The 27782-nt window shown below is 44.6% G+C and overlaps 1 protein-coding gene across 2 annotated transcripts; it reads left to right on the top strand.

The window, feature by feature from the left end:
* Positions 1 to 14309: 14309 nt before the first annotated feature.
* ADIPOQ (adiponectin, C1Q and collagen domain containing) lies at positions 14310 to 27494 on the top strand. Of its 2 annotated transcripts, none has more exons than XM_065942649.1 (3): positions 14310 to 14365; positions 24113 to 24319; positions 25214 to 27493. In XM_065942649.1, the coding sequence occupies exons 2-3, from the start codon at positions 24121 to 24123 to the stop codon at positions 25732 to 25734; spliced, it is 720 nt and encodes a 239-aa protein (XP_065798721.1). In that variant the 5' UTR covers positions 14310 to 14365; positions 24113 to 24120; the 3' UTR covers positions 25735 to 27493. The 2 variants fall into 2 exon arrangements, with proteins under 2 accessions (XP_065798721.1, XP_065798722.1); XM_065942650.1 differs by lacking the exon at positions 14310 to 14365 and adding an exon at positions 23850 to 23986 and having other exon boundaries at positions 25214 to 27494.
* The last annotated feature ends 288 nt before the right edge of the window (positions 27495 to 27782 follow it).

The following is a 27782-nucleotide window of genomic DNA, read 5'->3' as shown; positions in this document are numbered from 1 at the left end:
AAATTATTTATTTTTAGACTTAGTGTCTGAGTCATTTTTCAGTTTCTCTTCATTTATTGTAGTTTTCAGTTATTTTTAGTTTTTAAATTTATTTTTATTTACTTTTGACATATGTAATGTTTTCTGTTTGAATGATTTAGTTTTTATTTTTGAATTATTTATTTTCAAATAAATTTAATTTTATTAGACTTAATTTTAGTTTTTTAAAATTTTCTCAAAAATTTGTCGTACGTTTTCACCTATTTAGTCTTAAGTTATCTTCAGAGCTATTAATTGTGAACTCCTTAACTTTTTAAATTAAAATTCTTTCTGTTCTTTATTTTTACTTAATTGATTTTAAAATTTATTTATTTTAAAAATTATTTAGCTTTAGAGTTACTGTCAGAGTCCAATCTGATAGAGACTCCTTACTGGCTATAACAGAAAAAAATTTAATACATTTAATATAAAGAATTTTTGCTCAGCTATTGGAAAATGAAAAAGGCAAAACAAAAAAGTAATGGAATATGGTAGAAAATTTAACTGCAAGAAGCAGCCACTAGCCCAAAGGCTCAGGGAGAACAGGTAAGAGGTTGGTGGCCCCATGTGGCTAGGGGTAGCTCTCTGAGGGGGCAGCACAGCCCAGTGGGACAGATGCCCCAGGGACTCAGAGACAGGCCTGGGAACTGGATTCAGCAGGTGCTGGAGGAAGGCGTGTGATGAGGCTGGTTAGTGAAGTGTTGGGGAAATGGTAAACCTCAGGTCCTGGAACTGTCTAGGGCTCTCGGGGTGGAGGCCAGCTGCTAGGGCAATACTGAAGGGAACCCAGGCACCCAAGGAGGAACACAGCCCTCTCCCCTCTGCCAGCCTCCGCTCCTCAGCACTGTTGTCAGAGGCTGACTTAGGGGCAGCTGGCAAAGGTGGTGAATGGCCCCAACCACAAAGCAGAGAACAGAGGGTAGGTGGAGAGCTGAGCGATTGTGGCTACTAACCAGCACCCTGAGCTCTGGAGTTGTTTAGTTTTAGAGGTAGTTTTGGATTTAGTCATCAGTAGTTTGGGAATTGTTAGGGTGCTTTGATTTTCATTGTTCATTGGATGAGCGACCTGGCTGAGTCTTCGGTCACCTGATTTGTTCATGGAATGGATTAGGTCAGGAGGCAGCTGGGGAGTGTCTCCCATGAGCGTCAGGAACATCACTATAGAATTCAAGAAAATAGAAATAGTGTGTTCACAAAGAAGCCCTTTGACTGTGGCCAAAAAAGGGCAGGGACTAAGGGACAGACTATCAGAGAGGGGCTCCTAGACACAGTTGTTCAGTAGAGTGTTTGAAATTTTTCAGAACATTAAGCTATGATTGTGAATTCACCCTTTCATGATCCCTTTCCTAACAACAAAGTATCAGTCTCGGTAGAGTGTGTTTCAAATTGGTTGGATACAATATTTATTATTTGCACACTAAAACAAAGTTCTTATTTCCTTCTACCTGCATTATTTGCCAACCCACATTGTTCCACTCTGACTGTAAGAATATTTATTTATTTACATATGTATTCACTCATTTAATTCAATGCCTTTTTCCTGGGTACCCCCATCCTAAGAAAGGTGCTGGCAACCAGGAGAGACCAGGGAGGGATGAAGATGAGTGAGAAACTCTTAGTCTGGTTGGGGGAGATGGATGTGGCAACAGATCTTCGTGACATGGTGTGACAAATACTGTGGGGGCACAGAACCTTGCCACTTCCTCTTCCTGATGCAGTCAGGGAAGGGGTGAGCTGGGTCTTCTGGAGCTAGCATTTTCTCTAAGTGGAGAGGAAAGAGGGACATCTGTGCACAGGCATAGAGGAGCGATGTATACACAGCAGGGAGGATGTGTCGGCCAAGACCATTGGGCCATAGCATTCAGAAAGGCACTACGATTAAAGGCTGCCCTGGTGCTTGACAGATCTGGCCTCCTTTGGTCCTCATAGCCAGTGTGCATGAGGCTAGGAGGCAACACCAGCCGTCAGTGCTCTTCCTGACCTGACTGTTCCAACCACGGTTTAGAAGACCATCTGATTTGCCATGTCTGGAATTCTCCAGCCTCTTCCCTGGCTGTGTCCCTGATCCTTTCACTCCTTCCTACTTAACCCTTGGAGGTGAGTCCCTCCCCTCCACCTTCTGATTGCTGCTTTGTAAACTGCAGGGAAGAAGGACGGTTAGGCCAGCCAGCTGTGAAGTGTAGTTGGAGAGGAAGCAGAGCAGAGCAAAGGAGCTCTGCAACTGGATTTCTCAGGGGAGTTCTGCAGACCAAGATGATGAGAGTGGGATCTTGGCAAACTAATCCTAACATCTTCCACCTACATTCAGAAACCCTTGAAAGGTTGTGCAGATTCCTTCCCCAAAGGGAGGGGGAAAACCCTGTTTTAGATCCAATTCAAGCTTGTGGGTCAATTGATTGGGGTTTTTCTAAGCACTCAGAGCCCATTGCTGCATTAACAACATTGAACATGTGTAATCTACCAAGTCAATCTACCTGGTCAAAAGACAGTGTAGTCTAGTGTAATGTACAATGGCATATTTTCACTTTTTTTAATAACATACATTCACAGAGTCTGTCTTGAACATATAAATTCCCAGTGGACTTTTCTGCTTTCGTCTGTCCAATTATCTTGTCAACCACACTAATACATTTCTCAATGAGAGTAAGTAAGAACTACATTTGGACAGAGGAATTCTCAGGATTCTGACTAGTAGCCTCAGAAAACACATTGCTTGCCTGCATGCATGCTCAGTCACTCAGTTGTGTCTGACTATTTCTGACACCATGGACTGTAGCCGGCCAAGATCCTCTTTCCATGGGATTTTCCAGGCACGAATACTGGAGTGGGTTGCCATTTCATCCTCCAGGGGATCTTCCTGACCCAGGCATCAGACCCGCGTCTCCTGTGTCTCTTGCATTGGCAGGTGGATTCTTTGCCGCTGAGCCACCTGGGAAGCCCAAACACATCACTTGGATTCCCTTAAATGCTTTTGACCATCTGTTGGCTAGTCGTCCACTATGGAAACAGCCCGAAACTCTCTCATTCTTTTGGATCTCAGCCATTTTATAAAACTACAAATCTGTCATAGACTGGCTGCCAGGGGAGCCATTTAAATACCAGTCACCACTGCTGATGTTCCCAGGATGCTGCCCCCAGGTGCTCTGGGACAGGTCCATCCTGTCCTCCCGCTGATCCCCTTGGGCCCTGAGTACTCTTCGTCAGGGGCTTATACACAGTGGCCTCCCAGGTCACCCAGGCTACTGAATGAATTGGTTGCAGAACCTTTTTCAAGCCCTTTGAAAGTAAGACCAAAAACAACAACAAAAAAGATACTCCTCTGTGGGTAAAACTTCTGTCATCTTTCCATTTGATTAGGTTAGAAAGATTACAGAACAATGAGATCAAAATCTCCTAAACCTTTTTTTCCCCTAAAACTTTTGAAAAAAATTATTCATACTCTTTATGATTTTATAATCTTGCCTGTTGGCCCTAGAGATAACATGCTCTGACTAAAGTAGTTAGACTAAAGGCAGCCTTGATTCTGGGAAATTTGGTAGTGTTCTGAATTCCTACTAACACTAGCCACGCATTATGCAATATTTAAAGGAAATAGAAATCATCTAAGTCAGCATTTTCCAGATGTTTTTCAGAAACAGCAAGAGAATACAAGAGATCAGCAGTTTTCTTCCTCAAGTTGCAATATAGAGGAGAAAAGGAAACATTTATCCAGGTGCAGAGAAGTCCTGTAGACGGGAAACCTGCATACTTTTAGCACACCCTTTATTTCCCAGACTTTGCAAACAGTTTTCTTTGTGGGATATCATAGGCCAAGTAGAATAGTAAGCTGCTGCAACTACAACCCAACAATATAATGACTTGATAGGTTTATTTCTATTTCAGGTAACAGTCCAGGGCAGGTAGGAAGACTATTCTGTTCCACACAGTCATTCAGGACTCCCAGGTTTCTTTTCTCTGGTTTTTCCACCATCCCCTAGAACATCGTCTTTGCCTGTATGATCAAAACTGGGTCCTGGGCCTCTAGTTAATAATATGTGTTGTGTACTTGGAAGTTGCTCAGAGTAGATCTTAAACATTTTCACCACACACACAAAAAAATAGTTAACTCTGATGAAGGAGGTGTTAATTATCTTGATAACCATTTCACAGTGCATGCATATACATGTATCAAATCATCAGATTGTATACTTTAAATATATATGATCATATTTTTCAATAATTCCTCAATAAACTTGGGGGAAAAGTGATATGTAGTTCTAAAAAAAAAAAAAACCCTAAAAAAACTGGGTCACAGGCATATCTGCATTCCTGTTCACTGTTAGGGAAGAAATTGAAGAATCACAGGTGTAATATTTTAAGATTCAGCCAGGAGTAGCTGAGTCCCTAATATTCCACAGGTGAAAATTTTGCCATATGCTAACTCCTAGCTTTAAGGGATGGTAGGAATTATAGTCCCTAATAATGGAGGCCATTTCCCAGCTGCTGCTGCTGCTAAATCGCTTCAGTCGTGTCCAACTCTGTGCAACCCCATAGACAGCAGCCACTAGGCCGTTAATATGTAGCGTGGTCATCCAACCAGCCTGTAGTGAAGCAGAGACTGGAATTCAGGTTTCCCAGCTCCAGGTCCAGAGTCCTCATTGCTGCTTTCCTAATTGTCTGCTTCTTCCGCCTACAATTCTGGACTCTGCCAACGTATATGGATTCCTCTTGTATGCTGAGTGTTATGCCCGGTGTCCGAATCCCCAAGAGGGAAGAGAGAAGGCTTCCAAGACAATGCAACTGGCAAAAAGGGGAAGTTTATTACTGAGTCGAGCCAGGGCCCTCTGCCGCATCCAACGCAGTGGTGCGGGTCAGAGAGCCCTGAGCCCAAGCTGTTACACAAATTTAATAGGGTGAGCACACGCCGTTGGTAGTTGGTTTAAGCGGATTGGTTACAAGTTCGCTCAGGCGGGACTTTCCTGGGGGTTTCCGCCCTGTTCCTAATTTCCTAATTGGCAAACAGCGGTCAGTATTAAGTGAAAGCTAATTGGTCCTAATTGGCAAACAGTGGTCAGTGTTCTTATCAAGTAGGAAGGCCTACTACTAATCTACGCTGCGTTACTTCTGCTCGCCTCACATTCCCCCCTGTCTGTTGTTCAAGTAGAGGAATCTTCCTCTTTTCCATCTTAGGCCACTGACACTATAAGTGGACCCAGGAGGGTGGAGTCAGCCAGGGGGAGTGTTGAAACCAAGACTCAAACCATCTCTGCTGGGCTTCCTGTTCTCTCTTTCTAATCCTCTCTTATTCTGCAAGACCACCTCAGACAAGGAAGTCAAAGACTTCTCTAAGTGACTGACTGATTCTCTTACCACTCTTGTATGGTCTGCATAGAAACCTCACAGACCCTACCCTGTTGGAGAAAAATCAAGTCATCTACAGCGGCTCGTAGGGAGGAAAGCTCTTGGCCTTGCAGAGATAGTGAAGCTTGGTTAAATTTGCACCCATATCTGAGGTACTTGGCCTTGCGGATTGCGCCACACTCGGTGCTACCAAATCTGTTTCCTACGTCCCATTCCCGGGGCCCATCACAAGAGGTTACACAGATCCAGCTCCTGCAATCAGCAGGAGAATTAGGAGACCTCCCGGCGGACGAGTTTCAGTTTCAAAGGATTTGACGGGCGAGGACTCGCCTTCCATTCTGCTTGCGCTTTTTCCTGTTCTTCCAGTGTGGCTTGCTGCACGTGATTGCAGTGAACCCAGGGTCCAATCCCGTCGACCTTGACAGCAGTAGGAGTGGTAAGGAGAACAACATAAGGGCCTTTCCATCTAGGTTGTAATACACAGGAGGGGGTCTTCCATACAGAATCTCAAAAGGGGTAAGATTCAGCTTATAAGGGGTGTTACGCGCCTGAAAAAGTGCAAAGGGAAGGAGGGTCACCCAGTCCCCGCCAGTCTCTATTGCCAACTTTGTCATTCTCTCAACCTGTCCTGAGCTCTGGGGATTATATTCGTCCCCAGAGCTTGGGCCAGCCCTTGTACAATCTGACTCACAAAGGCAGGTCCGTTATCAGAGCCCATAGTCACTGGCAGCCCGTACCTAGGCACTATCTCCTCTAAGATCTTTTTAGCAACCACTATTGCTGTCTTTCCCTTAGCGGGGAAGGCTTCCACCCACCCTGAAAAGGTATTTACCAGAACCAACAGATAGCGATACCTGTACTTGCCTGGTCTTACCTCAGTGAAATCTATCTCCCAGTGTTGCCCTGGCTCTTCCCCTTGGTACCTCGTTCCCGTGTGCTGCTTTTTCCCTGTCCTCATCAGCTGGCATGCTTTGCAAGCCTGGATTATCTCTCGTCCAGTTGCATTTTCCTCAAACACTGATCATTTATCTACTGAGTGTACCCAAGCTTCTTCTTCAGAGACTCTGGCATCTCAAGGGGAGGAGGGCGAGGGAGCCTGAAGTAGACCTTCACAGAATCATAGATAAACCACTGTAGTGCAGTCAGAGTGCCGATCATGATGATGCGGGCAAAGAATCCCTTCCATACACCTCTAAATCTAAGTCTCTTGAGGACCTGAGAGGCACTGCTACCCTTCTCTTTATTCAACACAGACACCATGGAATTGGCAACAATACGTTCAAAGCAGGCAAACTTCATCATGGTGTAACCTCAGCAGTTTCCATAGGAGCCAGAGCAATGTCAGCAAAGAATTCAGCACTGGCAGAGGCAGCCAAATACAGTGATGTGTGCCACAGATAGGCATTCTCCTCTCCAAGCATGTTGCTGTACAAAACCTTGAAGACTTCACAAAAGCCAAACTTGCAGAGCCCCTGCAGGGAGTAGCCAATGAAGGTCAGGGCCCATCCTTTGGCCAAGCCACGGAAACCATCCTCTTTGAGTGTAACTGAAAATCCATTAAAAATGCCCTTGTACTTCTGTGGATCCACCTGCATATGGCATTTCACTAAATCCAGAGGAACAACAGCAGTGTGTGTCAGACCACAACTTAAGACCCCACCAAAGCCACACAGTGCATAAAACTTCACGGAGCCATATTCACAACTGTACTCTTCTACCGCGGCGGCTCCCTCTTTCCTTTGCCCATCTTTTACATAGCTGCTCCCATTGGTGAACCATACTAGCTCACTGTTGTCTAGGGGTACATCAGTTAAGTCTTTTCGTGCCGCCAGGGCCTCAGCCAGTATCTCGCTGCAATCATGGAGCTACAAACAGCTGGAATGGCTTATTTGGGTTAGTCAGGGCAAGGGCTGGGGCTTCTAGTAGGGCCCGTCTTAGTGTCTGGAAAGCCTGTTTCACTGGCTCAGTCCAAGTCCAGTTTGGGGTCTCTTTACTTCCCTCATACAAGGGCTGGGCCTTCTCAGCAAACCCCATGATCCACAGTCTGCAATATCCAACAGTCCCCAGAAACTCTCTCACTTGGCGGGGGGTCTTGGGCTCTGGTATCTGCAATATTGTTTCCTTCATGGCCTGGCTTAGCCACCTTTGCCCCTGCCGGATCTTATACCCCAATTAGGGACCTCTTGCCGGGCTATTTGTGTAGCAGAAGGACCTCTGGGTGGCAAGTCCGATATTCGTAGAGGTCCTCGCTCAGAGCCTCATTAAACAAGGTAGGGGAGTTCTTGAACCCCTGTGGGAGGCGGGTACCGGTTGGCCTTCCCCCTCGGTCCACTCAAAGGCAAATATCTCCTGGCTCTGGGCCGCCAGGGGCAGGCTGAAAAAGGCATCTTTCAAGTCCAACACAGTGTACCAAGTGTACTCAGGCAGCAAACTGCTCAGAAGGGTATACCGGTTAGGGACAGTGGGGTGTATATCACTCACCTGTTTGTTGACTTCTCGAATCTGTCCCCCCTGACTTCTTCACCGGCAGTAAGGGTGTGTTCCAAGGGGATTGGCACCGCTTGAGGATTCCGGCATCCATGAGACGTCGAATGTGGCGAGTGATCCCCCGCCGAGCTTCCTGGCTCATGGGGTACTGTATCACCTTCACAGGAGTTGCCCCAGCCTTTAGCTCGATGACGACCGGATGTCTCTGTTTGGCCAGTCCCATCCCTGCTGTTTCAGCCCAGGCCAACAGGTATTTATTCATCTCTTAAGGCTAGGGATAAGACATGTATCGGCTGTCCAAGTCCATCCATGACTGTCATTCTCCTAGCTCTGTAGGCTTAACTGAATAAAACCCAATGGCCTCTCCTTTCTTCCACAGAATCTTAGCATAATCAGTACTGCTATGACACAGGAATGGGATCTCATTTCTCTCCATTTCCTGCTTTAACCACTCTCTCCCCAAGAGTTCTCACCTACTTAAGCCCCTCTCTAGAAGGGACAGATGTTTTCACAATATCATCAATAGCCCATCACTGATCAGCAAGGTAAAGTGCCACAGCTGTGAGTGAGTTCTCAGGTGCAAAAAGAGCAAGAACTTTCTGGGTCTGATCTCCACCATAGAGAGGTACAAAGCCTACATTTGACAGGCTAATAGGAAAACATTCCAGATTTTCAGGGTCCCCACACCTCAGATCTAACATGTAATCTTCAGCAGAATTTTCCAGTTCCTCATGACTGCAATTATCCAACATATCCACAGGGAATGCCATCGGTCAAAATGAATCTGAGCATTAACTTTAGTCAACAAGTCTCTTCCAAGTAGAGGGGCTGGGCATTCTGGTATCACCAAAAACGAATGGGACACCTGGTGGGTCCCCAGATCTACTTTTCGTTCTGTGGTCCAATAATATCTTTTTGTCCCCGTGGCTCCTCGCACCAAGATGGTTTTCTTAGACTTTGGTCCCAGTTTTTGATTTAAAACAGAGTGTTGGGCACCAGTATCTACCATGAAGCCAACGGGTTTCCCCTCCACATGTATGGTTACCCAGGACTCAGGGAGGGGTGCCGAGTCTTGACTCCCCTAGTCACTGTCTTTCTAGGGGAGATTTTCTCTCTCTGGGTCGTTCCTCCCCTCGGGTCCCTCTTAGAGCACTCGTTTTTCCAGTGCCCCTGTTCCAGGGGTCTCGAGGTTCCCTCAATTCTGTTCTGGCTTTTATCCCTGCAAAAAGAATCTGGGCTAGCTCCCTCTGGTTCTTCTGGTTTTCCCTCATTCTATATACTCTATCTTCCTTCCTGATCTTCTCAGCTAATTCCCTTTCCTCCCGTCGAATTCGTTCTTCCCTTTCTTCTGGGGTCTCCCTATTATTAAATACCTTTTCAGCTGCTTTCAGTAAATCCTGTATCGTCTGTTCTCCCAATCCCTCTATCTTTTGTAATTTCCTCCTAATATCTGGGGCTGCCTGATTTACAAACACTAACAGAACTGCAGCGCGTGACTCCTCAGCCTGGGGGCCCATAGGTGTATTGCCTGAAAGCTTCCATCAGCCTCTCTAGGAAGGCTGCCGGGCTCTCAGTGGGCTCTTGCCTTACTAAATTTACCTTTGCCAAATTTGTCAGCTCTCTTGCTGCAGCCCGCAGGCCAGCCATCAGAGTCTGGCGGTACACTCGGAGACGCTCCCTACCTTCCGCTCGCTCAAAATCCCAGTTAGGCCGCAACAGAGGAAACCCTCGTCCACGAGATGAGCCTGGGCGGTTGGCCTCCCATTGACCCCTGGGACCCATTTCCGCGCTTCTGCCAGAATTCGCTCCTGTTCTTCTTGGTGCAACAGCTGCTGACAATCGTAGTGAAAGGAGGGTTTCACCTGGTCGGCCTTCTAGTTACTGAGGCTCACTTATTGTAGGGTCTTCAGAGTCCGCCAGAGTGTAGCCCTGGCCAGGACTCATCAATTGCGCCCACAACCATTTGCCTGTTCACTGAAACTCCTGAAGAGAGTAGGAGTTAAAGGCAGAATGAGACCAGAGACAATGCCGGCACACACACAAACACGGACAAACACTGAGAGCCGAAGACAAACACATGGACAGACAAACGTCGGCCAACAACACAGCGCTGAGTTTTTTTCGGGCCCCCTGAGTTTTCTCACCAGATAGAAAGCTTTCTCCTGTGCCAGATACCTTCCTGCTTCACAGCAGGGCCCCGGATTTACACTGGACTTCTTGTCCTGCCTGAGACAATGCCGGCACACACACAAACACGGAGAGCCAAAGACAAACACACGGACAGCTGACAACACAGCACTGGGTTTTTGGGCCCCCTGTTTTCCTGAGCACTGGTGCTATTATCTATCCTTCCCCTCTGTCCTGGAAGTGTTCTTTTCCCCTGGTCAAGGGATCCCGGACGAGCCCCCAAATGTTATGCCCGACGTCCGAATTCCCAAGTGGGAAGAGAGAAGGCTTCCAAGACAATGCAACTGGCAAAAAGGGGAAGTTTATTACTGACCCGAGCCAGGGCCCTCTGCCGCATCCAATGCAGTGGTGCGGGTCAGAGAGCCCTGAGCCCAAGCTGTTACACAAATTTATAGGGTGAGCACACGCCGTTGGTAGTTGGTTTAAGCGGATTGGTTACAAGTTCATGCGGGCGGGACTTTCCTGGGGGTTTCCGCCCTGTTCCTAATTTCCTAATTGGCAAACAGCGGTCAGTATTAAGTGAAAGCTAATTGGTCCTAATTGGCAAACAGTGGTCAGTGTTCTTACCAAGTAGAAAGGCCTACTCCTAATCTAAGCTGTGTTACTTCTGCTCGCCTCACACTGAGTTCCATGTCAGAATACGGGGTTGGAAATTTTTTTTAAATACAGTCTCCCAATTACATGTTTACTCAAATATCAAACTTCATAACTTTCAGATATGACCTTAATACTTATATCTTAGAGCTTTGCATCATGCTATTTTCATTGGCCAAGAGGATACTTTCTCCTGATGAGGAATAAACACACACAATGATCAGTATAGAGAATCCTAAAATATCCCCTCCATGCATTTGAAAACTGACTATATGAAAAAAAAAATTTAACATTAGAATGTAAAAGATAAATATGTATTAAAATGGGTGCTGGGTTCACTAAGAATGCAAAAAAGAAAAAAAAAAGCTACATTTTACCTTATTTTTTAAAACATGAGTTGCTAATGCAGTACTCTATAGCTGAGCATCAGTTTTTCTTTCAGTTGAGCCAGGATAACTCATATGACCCTGCTCAGCCTGGAAAGCCCCCACTTATGTACATGTAAATAATGGACCAATTAGAGACTGCCAGATGTACTGGAAAGTCAATCAGAAAGTTTCCCCCACTCTCGAAAATCTCACCCTGCTAGAACTAGAAAATCTCACCCTAAAAGAACTCTCACCAAAGACTGTCTTAGGACTTCATCCTCCTTTCAACTAATAGAGAATTTTGGAGTGAGGAGTGGTCCAAGGATACAGGCTCTCAAACATATGAACCAAGGGCTGCTTATTTGAACTGGCCTCCTTGCTGGTGAAAGTGGCTTGCTGTTAGTCCAAAGAATGAATGATAAAACCAGAGTCTTATATTTGTATCTGAGTTTGCCTTGGATAAAGTGCAATTGTAGTCAAGTCTTTGGAAGAGATAAAGGAATGAAAAACTTTTTTTTGGTCATTTCTAGGAATTGGGGAATGGAGTGGGAGGAAGACCACAGGGTATATTTCTTCTGTGTCTTGATTATACTGACTTATTTTAATTAAGATTATTTTTTAAAAAAATCACAATTAAGCAAAAATATATGCAATACTTAAACATACTTATGGGAGGGAGAGATCACATGACCTGCTATTTTCAGTATCCTGGTTCCCATGCTGACAGGGGATTGAATGGTAGCCATGACATACCCTGGAGGAAAGGATCACATGTATTAGATTATTTTACTTTAGATAGTAACAGTTCAATCCTGGGAAAAGACTAGCCTCAAGGCATCTCTGGCTGAATGTTTTCCAGTCTCAGACTCTAAACCAGTATTCCACAGAATTGTCTTTCCACACGTTGGCCTTTGTGTAGTGAATGACAGATTTCCCTGAGGCCTCAAAATGATAGGCTTGCACAATGTTCCTGTCTGACAGCCAGAGAAGCACAGTAGCCATGCGATTTGGGGGCTAAAGTCATTCCATGTTGTGCAATCATTTAATCCGGGTGTAAACAGCTATATTCCCATAAAATTGGAAGAAAGTATGTTTTATGCCAAACCCAAAGCTACCTTGAAGTAAGTGCATGAATCTTAGTATCTTATAGTCCATCAGGAGGGGTGAGAGCAGGTCCTGGAAAGCATACGGGTTTTGAAGCCAGATAGATTGGGTTCCAATCTTGTACAAATTCTGGTTCAAAGATTGTACAAATCTGGACAAATCGCTTAAACTCACTGAACTGGACACTTGATTTGTAAACTAGGAGTCAGAGTTATCTCCAAGGAGAAGATTAAATAGAATCATTCCCTGATTTTCCATTCAGCATTTATCATTTATACCAGGTCTTATTCTCAGGACTTGAGGGTAAAACATTGAACAGGCAAAGCATCTGCTTTCATGAAGTCTACAGTCTAGTATCAGAGAAGGCAATGGCAACCCACTCCAGTACTCTTGCCTGGAAAATCCCATGGAGAGACGGAGAGTAATACAAACCCAAAATAAATCAGAGATGCCACAATAAAAGTAAAATACTGGAGGAATTGAGCGTTGTTGCAGTTTTTCTATGTTTTCTCCTCAGTCCTGCTTATCTAGTAAACTAGAACCTCAGTTTCGTAAGCCTCTTACCTAAGCCAGTAGGCCTTTGGGGAGAGACAGTCATGACTCTAATCTCAAAGGCCTGATGTGACTCCTCTCGAAATATTTGCATATTAGTAGGAGGTTAGGCTGTAGATCAGGGCTTCCTTGGTGGCTCAGCAGGTAAAGAATCTGCCTGCCAATGCAGGAGACATGGGTTCGATCCCTGGGTCAGGAAGATCCTCTGGAGGAGGACATGGCAACCCATTCCAGTATTCTTGCCTGGAAAATTCCATGGACAGAGGAGCCTGGCGGGCTACAGTCCATGGGGTTTCAAAGAATTGGATGTGACTGAAGTGACTGAGCACAGCACAACACAAGACTTAGATCAGACTTTTACTTGAATTTGCTGGGGGCTCTTAGGCTCTGTGTGGGCAGCAGAGGTGGTATTTAGGGGCAGGCAAATACTTGCCCACCCTCTGCCTGAGGACATTCTGCTTTTGAATGTCTGCAGAAATTATTGCTGGGATCCTGAGCCCTTGCTGGGTTCATAATTTAATGTATCAGAATTTGTGACTTGCAGGAAGTGGCACTGAACCTGTCCTTCAAAAACAGAGTGTGGCTTTGCTAAGACAGAGTTTGAGGTGATGAACACTGCCACTTTAAATCTAAGCCTTCTAGGAATACCTGTGTGCCTTAGTACCACTCCAGGCTGCTCCCAGCCCAGGGGAGGGTTCCCCAGTAGATGGGTACAGGCTTAGGCGCTGGCAAAATGGGGACTCACACACATGTGAAAAGTTAGTTTTCAAAAGCTTACCTAGAATTTTGGAACCAGAAAATCCATGAAAGTAGGTAATCTCTCCTGTACGTGCTAAGTTGCTTCAGTTGTGACGTACACTTCGTGACCCTATGAACTGTAGCCCACCAGGCTCCTCTGTGGGATTCTACTGGCAAGAATAATGGGGTGAATTGCCATGCCCTCCTCCAGGAGATCTTCCTGACCCGGGGACTGAGCCCATGTCTCTTGTGTCTTCTGTGTTGGCATAAAGTGGTTCTTTACCACTTGCACCACTTGAGCAGCCCAATCTCTCCTAGTTAGTATATATTTTCTGATATATTGAATTTGAATCACATACAGGTGGGAGCTTCAAAATCATTTGGAATCCAGGGCCTTTAATAATCTTAATATGGCTCTGCCTCACACCACCCCAGAAATGTCCCCTCACCTCAGTCCTCAAAATTAACATGCAAAATCTTTCCCTAGTCTGGGGTTCAGGCCAGAGAGGAAAGGATGTATTGTGTTTCTTACTATACTGGAGTTCCCTGTCATGCAGAGTGAGTGAGAGCTGATGGTGTTAACTGGTGCCCCAGACCACCAGGCAATTCATTTTACATAAAGAAATACCTTGTTTTCCCGCTTCTGATCTTGACCCTTGGCCCCGTCTTCTGTCGCTGTTGTAAGAGGCAAAATTAAGGGCCAAAGTCTGGAGACATAAGTGTGATGACTGCAACTCTACTTGGCATCCCAAGCCCGAGTTGGGTTGCACCAGGTTCCCTGGGGTGGCAACCCAAGGGAGCTGCCAGGGGCACGTGTCTACCCATTGGTCTCTGGCCATCGCTGTGCTGGCCAATGGGAAGGGACAGCGGTGAGGCGGGGACTGTTTGCCCCCATGAGTACCCGGCTGCTGAAGCCGGGCCATCGCCTCCTACTTCCACCCTGACTGAAGTCTGTGGCTCTGATTCCACACCTGAGGGTAAGGACAACTGATTCAAGTTCTAGGCTGGAGATGAAGGCTCTTTACCGTGGAACCTTTGGCTGGGCTTTGCCCAGGCTACCCTATTAGCAGGGTGGGAGGGATACAGGCAAAACCCTGGCCAGGGCAGCACTGGTGGAGGCCCACAAGCGTTGGGCTTCTGCCTCGATTTTCCTAGAGCTTGAAGAGAAAAGGGACTGTTGCCTCTGGTCAAAATGTCTGGGACCATCCTGAATATTGTCCAGTTCACTCTGTGGTAAAGATGCTTAACCAAAGAGAAGGTTGGGGTCAGTGAAGTGGGAGGGATGGTCCAGCAATAAAGTTCAATTATATGAGAGGAGAAGATGATACATCACTTCTCAGTTGACCAAGTAGGGCAGAGAAAGAAGCACACGAAGAGGCAGCTTGGGAAACGCCTGAGGTCCGACCTCAGACTGAGTTTAGAATCCAACTCTGCCACTGGAGTGTACTCAGCAGTATTTATTGAGCAGATTTTACAGGTCAGACCCTGGGTGCGGTTTTGTGAGAAACAAAGATGGATGAGGCATGGTCATTATCTATAAAATTTGGGGGGTGTCTGTAAACACGTGGTTATCTACACCATTGTGGGGATATCTCACAGGATGATGGAGAAGTTCTAAAGAGGTAAGGTGAGCTAGCAGCCTGGCATCTACTGGGAACTTATGAAAAGTCTTTTTGGTAGCAGACAGCTTCTGACAGAAACAACGATCTGTCTGGCCTTTGCCAAGCCCAATCCCGCCTGCCCTGGGGAGTGCTGCACTTGAGGCATCCTGGTTGTTTCCAGCCATAGATGCAGAGGCTGGAGTGGAAGGGATTTTAGAGGTCAGGTTGGCCTTGTGTGTTTGGGGATGCAGGTCCCTGGTCTGGGGAGACTCTGGTGTTCAGATCAAGCCTCAGGAGGGGTACAACCACCTCACTCCTGGGGATTCCTGTCCTTAGGGGTAAGGTCAGCTCCTCCTGACAAGGTTGGGAACAGGGGGGACTTGATGCTGGCAGAGTATGTCCAAAGGAGCATGAGGGTGCCAGCTTTGTTCTTGAAGATGAGCAGTGGGAAGGGAGCTTGAAGCTTAATTGGCTGTTCTTGTTGCCTTCCCTTCATTCTTGAAGATTTGTAAAGAGGGACAGAGGACTGGCTTCTTGTCATTTCTAAGGTGGCTGCAGGGACAGACTTCCTTCTTACTCCCTGTCAAGCTCAGGGACCAGGGGCTGCAGACCCTTGGCTGAGGTTGGGAGACAGAAGCTTTGGAGACTAGAATATTTAATTAGGAATTCTTCATGTGGAGAGAGACTGTTCCAAACGTGTGTGTGTGTGTGTGTGTGTGTGTGTGTGTGTGTGAAAGAGAGAGAAAGAGAGATGAGTGTATATGTCTGTGTGAGTGTGTGTGTGTATGTGCGGGGGGTGGGCACAAGGATGCTGAGTGAAAGCTTTCGGGTCACCCTCCTGGGTGGGAGGCAGAGCCTAGCTGATTTCTGTTTCTTCCATTCATCATTAGATTGCACCAGGTGAAACTGCCAATATTTGCACCAGGTGAAATTGCCATTTTTTGACCTTTAAAGACAGCAATCTCATTTAAATCAGCCCAAGAGTTGCATGCTCTTAAGCCAGCATCTTGGTCTCTTCAAACCTCTGATTCCTCTATAAAGTGGAGTCAAAAACAGCACTAATGAGGAGGATTAAATGAAATATAGTTTAAAACTGCCTTATGCAACTTATACTGCAAAGTACTCTTACCAATTTCAAAGTGTTCTCATGTTCCTCATCTTACATGAATTCATTTAGCAGAGTAAGAAACTGAGTCTGAGAAGCCTTTTTTGAGGCAGTCATAAGGTGATGGCATCTCTCAGGGATCCTCTCCTTAATCTCTCAGTTTCCCCATCTCTGAAGTTGGGGATATTTTCTTTGCTTCATGGAGTAAAGATTGAAACAAATAACAAATGGCATAGTGATGGGAGGTGCTACTGTGGGAGCTGGTTTCTATGAAACAAAGTGAAGTGACCCAGTCATGTCTGACTCTTTGTGACCCCATGGGCTATAGCCTACCACGCTCCTACGTCCATGGGATTTTCCAGGCAAGAGTACTGGAGTGGGTTGCCATTTTGTTCTCCAGAGGATCTTCCTGATCCAGGGATCGAACCTGGGTCTCCCACATTGTAGGCAGACACTTTACTGTCTGAGCCACCAGGGAAATCCTATGAGAATCTAACAATGCATCTCTTCCTCCCCCTTAGCCTCCCATTTGTACAAGCAGGGCAGGGGTGAGATGATTTCTGGGGTCCCTTTCAGTTTTGTTGGACTCTGTGATCTGTGCTTTAATGCCCTTTCCTGCTGGAGGAGTTGGCATCGGCTTTGGTGACCTCTCTCCCCCATCTTACTCTGTCTCCTGCCAGTCCCAGAGGAGACCCCATTGTTGCATTTCACAAGATTCTGCCGTTGTTGCTGAAATTCCAGCAGGTCAAAGTGGAATTTCTCATACACTTAAATGAAAATGAGAGACTGTAATATGGATCTTTAGGATCCAGACAGCATCATAGTCCATCCCCTTGTATAATTTTGAAAGCAAGCTTATCCATACCTGTACACAGTGCACCATGAAAACTAGTGCAGTAGAAAGAACCCAGGCTTTGGATTTCAAAGTGCACCTCTCCACACTTCCATTGGGTTGGCAAAAAGTTCATTTAGATTTATGGAAAAACTCGAATGAAATTTTTGGCCAATACTTCTTATCCTTGAGCGGAAGTTACTAAATTTCTCTGGTCCTCAGATTTCTCTTGGAACTGAGTCCTGACCCCCTGGAGTAGTCGTGAGGGTGAAATGAGATTAAAGGGTAGTGGATGAACAAAGGGTGGTCCACAGCAAGTGCTTCGTAAATATTTGCTTGTATCTCTTTTCTTATACCCCTGGAGGAGGGTATGGCAACCCACTCCAGTATTCTTGCCTGGAGAATCCCATGGGCAGAGGAGCCTTGCAGGTTACAGTCCATAGAGGGCAAAGAGTTGGACACAATTACTTATTTGTGTGGAACACTTTAAAAGTTTATAAAATAATTCTTCATACTTTAAGTGAACCTGTTCTCACAACAATATTGTGCAATAGTCTATTAATAGGTAAGGATAAACTCATTAGTAATCAGCTTTGCTTGCAAAGAACATGAAGTCTGGGAGGTGGGTTGGGAAGGTAAGTCACCCGGTGAGTTAATGATGGAGCTCAGACTAGCAGCCAGGTCACTGGATCATGACTTGAGGTTTCTTCACATTATTCTCTCTTCTATCCCCCATTCAATGGAGTGGAATATTAGCAGGCAAATGTGTGACCTTGATGCTGTTTTCCTTCTTTGGACTATGCCTAAGTGTCAAACATTATGCTTCAGAAGATCATAGTTTGATTTCCAGCTCCACTGCTCAAGATCTCTGGGATCTTGGACAAGTCGCTTAACTTCCTGGAAACCCACTTTTCTCATCTCTAGAATGGGTACAGTCATAGATAACATTTATTGAGTTCTGACATGTGTGAGGCACTGTTCTATATACTTTATGTGGATTGTACCTTTTCTTTTATTCTTTGCAAAAGAGAGCTTATGCTTAAAAATTTTTTTATTTATTTGGTTGTGCCAGGTCTTAGTTGCAGTATGTGGGATCTATTTCCCGACCAGGGATCAAACCCAGACCCCCTGCATTGGGAGCATGGAGTCTTAGCCACTGGACCACGAGGAAAGTCCCAGATTGTGCTTTTAATCCTCCAACAAGCATATGCCTGAAACATATTACAAGGAAGAACAAATTATTTTCACCCAAGCACTGAGGTCAGAGAACATGTGATCTCTATTTTACCTCATCCTGTCTCTCAAAATGGTTGTGAAAGTTAAGTGAGATATTAAGTGAGGTGAGGACTTTAGAAGTGGCATTCTACAAAGACAAAGAATTACAAGTGGTTTTAGGATTAGCTTCATGACCTATGTAAATGATTTCTTTATAGGCGCAGTTGAGTCTTAGAACATAGTCTTAGATTACAGTTTTATTTAGTTATGTTTTCCCCTTTAGAAAGAGAGGTCTTTCAAAATCAAAATGTAACAATTGCTATATTTAAATAGGGAGCACACATAATTTTGGAATAAATTGTTTGAAAGGTCAGCATCTCTGCACTGACTTTCAATTGCTATCAATTGATGATTTTTCCACCCAGAGCTTTAGACGATAACCTTCTTCTTTAGTCAGAATCTGTTCTTCACAGCAGAAACGTCCTAGGATTGTGTGCCCATCTGCCCTCACTCCCTCCTTCTATTACCTCCATCACCTGTCACTGTCATGGAACCCAGACTCGTTGCCCCTATGAAAAGAGAGATTGTTCCTTAACACTTCCCTTGGGCTGGGAAAATAGAATTTTGACTTTTAAAAGAAAAGGGGGAACCAGAGAATCCACGAGTCCTGATTTTTCAGTTCTTGCAATGATTTGGAGAAAGTCCCCAGTGACCCTGCATCTTTGGCGCCCTCTGTATGTAGCTGCCTCCACGAGTTCTCGTGTTCTGGATTCTCTCCTCATGTTTCTCTGCGGAAAAGAACTCGGCCTTCCTCATTTCTGGAGAAAGCAAGCACAGAGCCTCTTGGTAGTCTTCTTAGGAGTTTTACTGCTAACTCCGTAGAGGAAAAGGATGGAGGTGACAAGTTGTGGGAAGGTTGGACCACATATAAAGTCTTAAAAGTCTTAGAACAAGTATTTTCTTTAAACACAAAAGGGACTTGACTGATCTCTCCTTGGCTTTGCAGCTAACTCGTCTCTCTTCTCCTCTTGGCCTCAACTGGGCTTCCCTGGTGGTTCAGCAGGTAAAGAATCCACAGGAGGCCTGAGTTTGATCCCTGGATCACGGGAGATCTCCTGGAGGAGGGCATGACAACCTACTCCATTATTCATGGACAGAGGAGCCTGGAGGGGTTTATGGGGTTGCAAAGTCAGACATGACTGAAGCAACAAAGCATAGCACAAGCCTAAGCTATCTCATTTTCATTTATTCCCGGCAGTTATTGAGAACAATCACTTTGAATCCTCCAAATCCAGTAGAGGAGGACAAAGGTACAGGTTGATGATAAGAGAGCCTTGACTAGGGACTTGTACCACCAGGCGGCAGCATCTGTCTCTATGGGCACCTCTCGGCTGGCTGTGTTGCTAGTCTCTCCTCTCTGCCTGCAGGTCTCATTCTCAATTCTCGCTTTACTTATAAGATGATATTAGAACTCGATATTTGATAAATGATGCATCAGATCAATAGACAGGAAAAATATTAATTTAAATAAATGTCTTTTAAACAGCTAGTCGTCAAATAGGAAGAAATCACTTGATTATCTTAGATCACAGCTTACCCAACACAAAATATCAGACATGGATTAAAGAGTGAAATTTAAAATTCACCAAACAATAAAAGAGAAGAAAATAAAGTACTTATGAAATCCTAGTGTGGCTAAAGATTGTTTAACTCTTAGAAGCCAAAGAAAAAGAAATCAACTGAATTGTTTATATAAAAACTAAAACTTAACAAAAAACTAAAACTTGCCACATAAAAAACAGGATAAGCAAAACAGAAAATAATCTTTACACTAGAGATAAATCATAGGACATATGACAAAGAGCTGGTATAAAGAGCTCACAAAAACTAATTCAAAAAGCACATTATATCCCTAATAAATTAACTGATAAAGAACACTAGCAGAGATATCAGAAATGAAGAAATTAAATTAGGAAATAAGCCTTTAATAAAATGTACAACTCACTAATTGTCAGAGCAGTGAGGTTTCATTTCTTTTGCTCACTAAACTAAGATCAACAAAACTGTTTGCAATGATGGCATCCAAAGTTAAGGAGTGCAGTTAAGACAAGCTTTTTGTATACACACTGATACACTGTTGTGGAACAGCATGACAAACTATACTTTGGGAATATGTATCAGGAGCCTTAAAAATGTTCATATCTTTTGGTACAAAAATTTTACTTCTGGGAATATGTCATAGCACAATAATATTAGTTTGGGGATAAACTACGTGCCAAAGATATTTGTTAGATTTTAAAATGTTTCAAAATGAAAATATGTTCATGCTTCAATAAAATGGAAATGCTGACATATACCCTGGTTATATCCACTTGATGGACTAGCACACACATTTAAAATGATGATTACAAAAATTAGAAAATTGCAAAGCAAAAATTAGAGAATAAAATTTCTAGGAAAATATTATTTCCACTATGTTAAAAATAAGCAGATAGATTCTTGGGAATGGGGATTAGTTTATTTTCTGTAGTTTCCAAATTATTTATCTTACTATTTTTAATGAACACACATGTTTATGTATATGAAAGTTGAGCATATATATATATAAGTAAATATACATATAAGTTTATGTATAACTATACATATGAATAAACTTAACAATAGAATGGAAAAGACTAGAGATCTCTTCAAGAAAATTAGAGATACCAAGGGAACATTTCATACAAAGATGAGCTCAATAAAGGACAGAAATGGTATGGACCTAACAGAAGCAGAAGATATTAAGAAGAGATGGTAAGAATGCACAGAAGAACTATAAAAAAAGATCTTCATGACCCAGATAACCATGATGGTGTGATCACCCACCTAGAGCCAGACATCCTGGGATGCAAAGTCAAGTGAGCCTTAGGAAGCATCGCTATGAACAAAGCTAGTGAAGGTGATGGAATTCCAGTTGAGCTATTTCAAATCCTAAAGGATGATGCTGTGAAAGAGCTGCATTCAATATGCCAGCAAATTTGGAAAACTCAGCAGTGGCCACAGGACTGGAAGAGGTTAGTTTTCATTTCAATCTAAAGAAAGGCAACGCCAAAGAATGTTCAAACTACCACACAATTGCACTATCTCACAAGCCAGCAAAGTACTGCTCAAAATTCTCCAAGCCAGGCTTCAACAGTACGTGAACCATGAACTTTCATAGGTACAAGCTAGATCTAGAAAAGGCAGAGGAACCAGAAATCAAATTGCCAATATCCGTTGGATCATTGAAAAAGCAAGAGAGTTCCAGAAAAACATCTAGTTCTGCTTTATTGACTGCACCAAAGCCTTTGACTGTGTGGATAACAACAAACTGGAAAATTCTTTAAGAGATGGGAATACCAGACCAGCTTACCTGCCTCCTGAGAAATCTGTATGCAAGTCAAGAAGTAACAGTTAGAACTGGACATAGAACAGACTGGTTCCAAATTGGGAAAGGAGTACATCAAGGCTGTGTACTGTTACCCTGCTTATTTAGCTTATATGCAGAGTACATCATGTGAAATGCCGGGCTGGATGAAGCACAAGCTAGAATCAAGATTACCAGGAGAAATATCAATAAACTCAGATACGCAGAAGACACCACCCTAGTGAAAGCAAGGAGGAACTAAAGAGCATCAAGAGGCTCTTTAGTTCCTCCTTGAAAGAGGAGAGAGAAAAAGGTGGCTTAAAACTCAACATTCAGAAAACTAAGGTCATGACATCTGGTCCCATCACTTCATGGCAAATAGATGGGGAAACGATGGAAAGAGTGAGAGACTTTATTTTTTGGGCTCCAAAATCACTGCAGGTGGTGATTGCAGTCATGAAATTAAAAGATGGCTGCTCCTTGGAACAAAAGCTATGACCAACATAGACAGCATGTTAAAAGGCAGAGACATTACTTTGCCGACAAAGGTCCATCTAGTCAAAGCTATGGTTTTTCCAGTAGTCGTGTATGGATGTGAGAGTTGGACTGTAAAGAAAGCTGAGTGCTGAAGAATTGATGCTTTTGAACTGTGGTGTTGGAGAAGACTCTTGAGAGTCTCTTGGACTGCAAGGAAAGTCAATCCTAAAGGAAATCAGCACTGAATAGTCATTGGAAGGACTGATGCTGAAGCTGAAGTTCCAATACTTTGGCCACTTGATGTAAAGAACTGACTCATTTGAAAAAACCCGATGCTGAGAAAGACTTAAGGCAGGAGGAGAAGGGGATGACAGAGGATGAGATAGTTGAATGGCATCACTGACTGAATGATGATAGAGCCCCTGGTGATGGGCCATCAGGGTGGGATTCCAGACACAATGCACAATTTTGGGGGCAAGATTACTTATCAGGGATTTTTCTGCATCCCTCATAGAGGAAATTCCTCCTGAAGCCAAATTCAGTTCTGGAAGCTTTGTGAAATCTATGAGACAAGCAAACTGATGAATAATAGAAAGTCGTTAGGGTAAAAAAATACACATGGACCATGTCTTGTTTAGAGTCAGTTTCTTGGGATTCGCTACATTTCAGACTCCACAGAGAGTATCAGTGATGCCTGTGATCCAGGATCCTAGGACCAGTTTCTCTCTCTGGTGCTTTCAGTAACCTAATAACAGAGGCAGGGATCGGGGGAACCAGAGTCCCTGAGGATGCAAGGACTGTCTTTCAGGAGGGGATATGGAGGGCTTGTTCTGAGACAGGGAGTCCCTTGGCCACCTGTGCCCCTTGAGCTTTTTCCCAGGTCTTCCAGAATACATACTCTAAATGTACTCCATTCTCTTTCTCTCTTCCTTTTCTATTTTCCTTACTCTTTCCCTCCTCTCTCTGTATTTCCTTTTTTCTTTTCCCTACAGAAGTATTTATTTAGTCCTTACTTTGTACTGGTGGGACTTTCTCTTTGGCTTTGATGGTAAAGAATCTGCCTGCCAAGCAGGAGATGCAGGTTCAATCCCTGGACCAGGTAGATCCTCTGGAGAAGGAAATGGCTACTCGCTCCAGTACTCTTGCCTGGAGAATTCCATGGACAGAGGAGCATGGTAGGCTACAGTCCATGGGGTTGCAAAGAGTTGGAAATAACTGTGCAACTAACAGCACCCCCGCCCCTGTGGCTGTGTTTAGTGGGTGAACAAATAAAATTACAGTACAGTGCAAGCAGTGCTGTGAAAGATAACAAGGGCCCTGGGGGAGGACAGCAGTCCAGATGGGGGAGGAGGACAGGGAGGACTTCCTGAGAGAGGACAGCCCATGTATCCTGAAGTCCACATAGGGATCAGGCAGGTGAGGGAGTACAGTTAAGGGGTTGCACAGGCCGAGGTCAGTGGATATTCTCATGGGACAGCATGTCTCTGGTTGTCTGACCGAGGCTCTGTGTGTGTGTGTGTGTGTGTATGTGTGTGTGCATGTGCATGTGTGTACATGTGTAGTTGTGTGTGTGTGAGCATGTGTGCATGCAGGTGTGTAATATACCAAAAGTCTAACATATGGCCCAGGAGATGGGGAAAGGAAGAAAGAGAATGGGAGAGAAAGGAGGAGGAACAGACAGAAAAAAAGGAAAAGGGAAGAAAAAGGAGGGAGCCAAGAGGGGGAAGTTAGAGTCGAATGGGATGATCTGAGTCATCATTCTTGGAAAACCCAAGGGATAGAGTCCTGACAAATGGACTCTTGGGGCTTTCCCCATTCCTCCTACTGTGCTCAGATCTGAGGAATTGGGGGAGTGCTGTCTCACCGTCACTGGTGGTGGAAGAAAGGAGATCACCCATACAAAATAATGCTGAATACTGAAAATTTCAAGGCAGAGTGAGCACAAGGTGGGCTGAAAGAGTCAGAAGAGTCTTTCCAGAAGAGGTGAGTATTGAGGGAGCAGGTCTCAGGCAGACTCTGCAGAGCTGACCAGAGTCCTGCTCGGGACCTGACGGGGGAGCCACATGGGGGTTGCTCTTTTGTGGCTGACAACATGGATCTGGGTTCCAGGGCTCAGGATGCTGCTGCTGGGAGCTCTTCTACTGCTACTAGCCCTGCCCAGTCATGGCCAGTACACCACGCAAGGGCCCCCGCTGCCCAAGGGGGCCTGCACAGGTTGGATGGCAGGTGTTCCAGGGCATCCTGGCCACAACGGGACCCCAGGCCGGGATGGCAGAGATGGCACCCCTGGTGAGAAGGGTGAGAAAGGAGATCCAGGTAAGAATAAAGCCTTTGGCATCTTCCATCACAGACTCCTCCCGGGTAGAGGAAGACTTCTAAAACCACAAGAGGGCAATAGTTACTGACTAAGGCCCATGTGCAGGGAAGAAGCAAAGCTTTTTGATGTGACCCATGAGCAACCTAAAGAGAATTGTGGATTGGCCTTCTAGGGGTGAACACACATGGTCCCTTTAAAACCAAGTAACCTTGGCTCTGCTCTACCCACACTACCTTCCCCATCCTCTCCCATCTCAGCCTCATCCATCCCTGTTCTCAGTCTGCTTATATTCCTATTTTCCTTAATGTCCCCTTAATTCCCATTCTATCCAGTGGCATTCATCCACACATACTGGGACCTCCTGCAGGTCACAGTCCTTTTCTTGGAGAACTCTTGCCCTAGTTCACAGGACTGTTAAATGTTACTACCAGAGGGTCTACTCCAAATATGCCAAAGTGAATACAGACAAATGCCCAAAGAGTGGGATAGAGAGAAAATGCCCTTGATGCAGACCTAGATTGACAATGAAGGCTTTTAGGAGGAGGCGGGGCTTGAGTGAGACCTTGAAGGATGGGTCTTGGGCAACCCAGACAGAGAGGACAGAAAAGTCCCCTGTGGATGATTGGTTGAATCTGCACATAAAGTACTGGCAGGGTGGAGGGTCTGTGATGGAGACTTTTGGAGATAAGGTTGGAGAGGAATTTGTGGGAGCCTGTGTTGTGGTGGACGTGGAGGAGAAGGTTACGGCTGTCCCTTTCGGGAGCTCTCGTTGGTTCTTTGATCTGTAAGTCAAGCAGATGGTAGGTAGGGGCCACAGGGACAGTGTTTTAGGCTGAAACCAACCTAAACAGGAGTTCTGTTCCTTGGGTCACTGAGGTCTTCTTGTTCTCTAGGTCTTGTTGGTCCTAAGGGTGACACCGGTGAAACTGGAATCACTGGGATTGAAGGTCCCCGAGGCTTTCCAGGAGTCCCAGGCAGAAAGGGAGAACCTGGAGAAAGTGCCTATGTATTCCGCTCAGCATTCAGTGTGGGACTGGAGACCCGGGTCACAGTCCCCAATGTTCCCATTCGCTTTACCAAGATCTTCTACAATCAGCAAAACCACTACGATGGCAGCACTGGCAAATTCCTCTGCAATATTCCCGGGCTGTACTACTTCTCCTACCACATCACTGTCTACTTGAAGGATGTGAAGGTCAGCCTCTACAAGAATGACAAGGCCCTGCTCTTCACCCACGACCAGTTCCAGGACAGGAACGTGGACCAGGCCTCTGGCTCCGTGCTCCTCTATCTGGATAAGGGTGACCAAGTCTGGCTCCAGGTGTATGAGGGTGAAAATCACAATGGGGTCTATGCAGATAATGTCCATGACTCCACCTTCACAGGCTTCCTTCTCTACCATAACATTGAATGAGCATCATTAACTCAGAATCTCCAGTGGGCCAAGCAGCCCAAAGTGAAAGAATAGTCCATAGGTCTACAGTGTAGTTAGGGGACCAATTTTATTATCTAGCTGGGGGATTCTGAACATCATTCATGCATTCATTGATCAAGTACCTTTTTTAAGAAATGATATACTGTGTTCCCAGGACAGTCTTGGAGAAGACATGTCCCCTGGCCTCAAGGATCTGTTATGTAGTGGTAATGGAAGGATTGATAACATTTGCTGGGGAGTTTCAATACATGACAAAATAACTAACTACAAGAAGGTATTTGACAGTGATATTCTGTGCCTGCTGTTTTTCCTTATGTTCTTGTCAATCCTGTGAAGTACACAAGAAACTATTCTTCTCTTTTTTACACTTGCAGTCCTGAGGATGAGAGAACTGTGTGCCTAAGTCACACAGGCATTAAGTGGCAGAGTTAGAAATCCAACCCCGGGCTGTGGACTTTTCCAGTATATTGTGTCTGTTGTAAGGACTATATAGCCTTTTGGTAGGGTATTGGTAGGGGTCTCCCCCCAACTCATCTGAGGACCTTTGAACTGACCTTCACCACACATTAAGCCTTTCCTTTGAAGCACTCCCTCAGAGAAGGTGGTTCCACGACTAGGTCCCATTCCAACTAGACCACTCCATACTTCCTCTTCTCTATGTCTTTCCTCAGACCCTTCTCTCTGGCCCAGAAATTTGACTCCATCTCCACATGTTCACATCTTCCCTATTCCTCAAGACCACCAGGTTGGGAAGCTTCTTTGATGTGATATCTTTTCTTTCCTACAAGTCTTCTCACGCCTGGGCCCCTCTGCCCCTCCACGTGTCACCATGGATGAGAGTCCTGGGTCTGCAAGACATCCTCCCAAAGCCCAGGGATAATTACCCACAGAGGATCATGCTTCCTGCACACTGAGTCCCCTTGCAGGTCCTTGATGGATGCCTAATGAAGATCAAACTCTGGAACCTCCTATCTACCCAGAGTTAACTCCATTTCTGTCTTTCCATATAACCAATCCCTATCTACAAAAACAGTCTTATTTTAGGAACTCCTTGATTTTAAACTCCTAATCTTTGTTCCACTGGATGGCTTGAATCTTTTCCACTGAGGTTAGGAATGACTGTGCTTTCCAGAACACTTAAAGAATTTTCCCTTAAGGAAGTAACTTGAGCTTGCAATGCAAAGCCCATGAAAGAAGTTGGAAACTATTCTTTCTTTGAGCACCAACAGGGTCAGGGGAGACCTGGGCCTCCTGAATCTACTCTTGCTCTTTAAGAAGTGTTTAAAAAAAAGAAAGAAAATGAAGAAAAGAAAATGATCACTGAGGTGATTATTTTAATTAGCTTGATTGCAGTGATTGCTTCACAATGTATGTCTATATCAAATCATCAAATTGTACACCTTAAATACATATACTCTGAATTGTTAAATATTCCTCAAAAAAAAAAAAAAAGGAATTACAGATAGTTGATGGTGGTAAACATCCTCTCAGGATGAAGATGAGTGATGCTCTTCAAAGATTTTAGCAAAAGCAGAGCTAATAGCATTCTGTATAAATATAGAAATGGAAAACTTAGCTATTTGCTTGCAGTTTTAAATTCTGAATGATTTTCTTTTGACTATTCATTAGGCAATTATGATATCTACATATAAGCCTTAGTTTTTTAAAATAATTGTATATCATTATTTTCTACAAATAAAGATCCTGTCCAGCATTAAAAGTAGAACACTTATTTCATGGATCTTTTGTTTTCATTTTTGGAGAAGACATGGGGTTTAGAGAGGGATGAAGAGGGGTAAATCTTGTGTTAATCAGAACTTTATTTTGTGAATGACAGATAAGATGTCCTTGCATTTCATTGGCTTTGGCTGGGTTGTGTGCTCATCTCTGACCAGTCACTGGAGTCTGGAGGATGTAATATATTTATTGACCTAATTGATTATGGCTCAAGCTGGAGAAGGAGTATTTTCCTTAAAGCAAAATCTGGACAGTTACCAGAGTGGTAGATTTAAATCTTTGCTATCTGT

This window comes from Muntiacus reevesi, chromosome 8 (assembly GCF_963930625.1).
Source record: "Muntiacus reevesi chromosome 8, mMunRee1.1, whole genome shotgun sequence".
NCBI lineage: Eukaryota > Metazoa > Chordata > Mammalia > Artiodactyla > Cervidae > Muntiacus > Muntiacus reevesi.
Note: the sequence above shows the minus strand (reverse complement) of the source record. Positions and strands in the feature narration are given on the sequence as shown.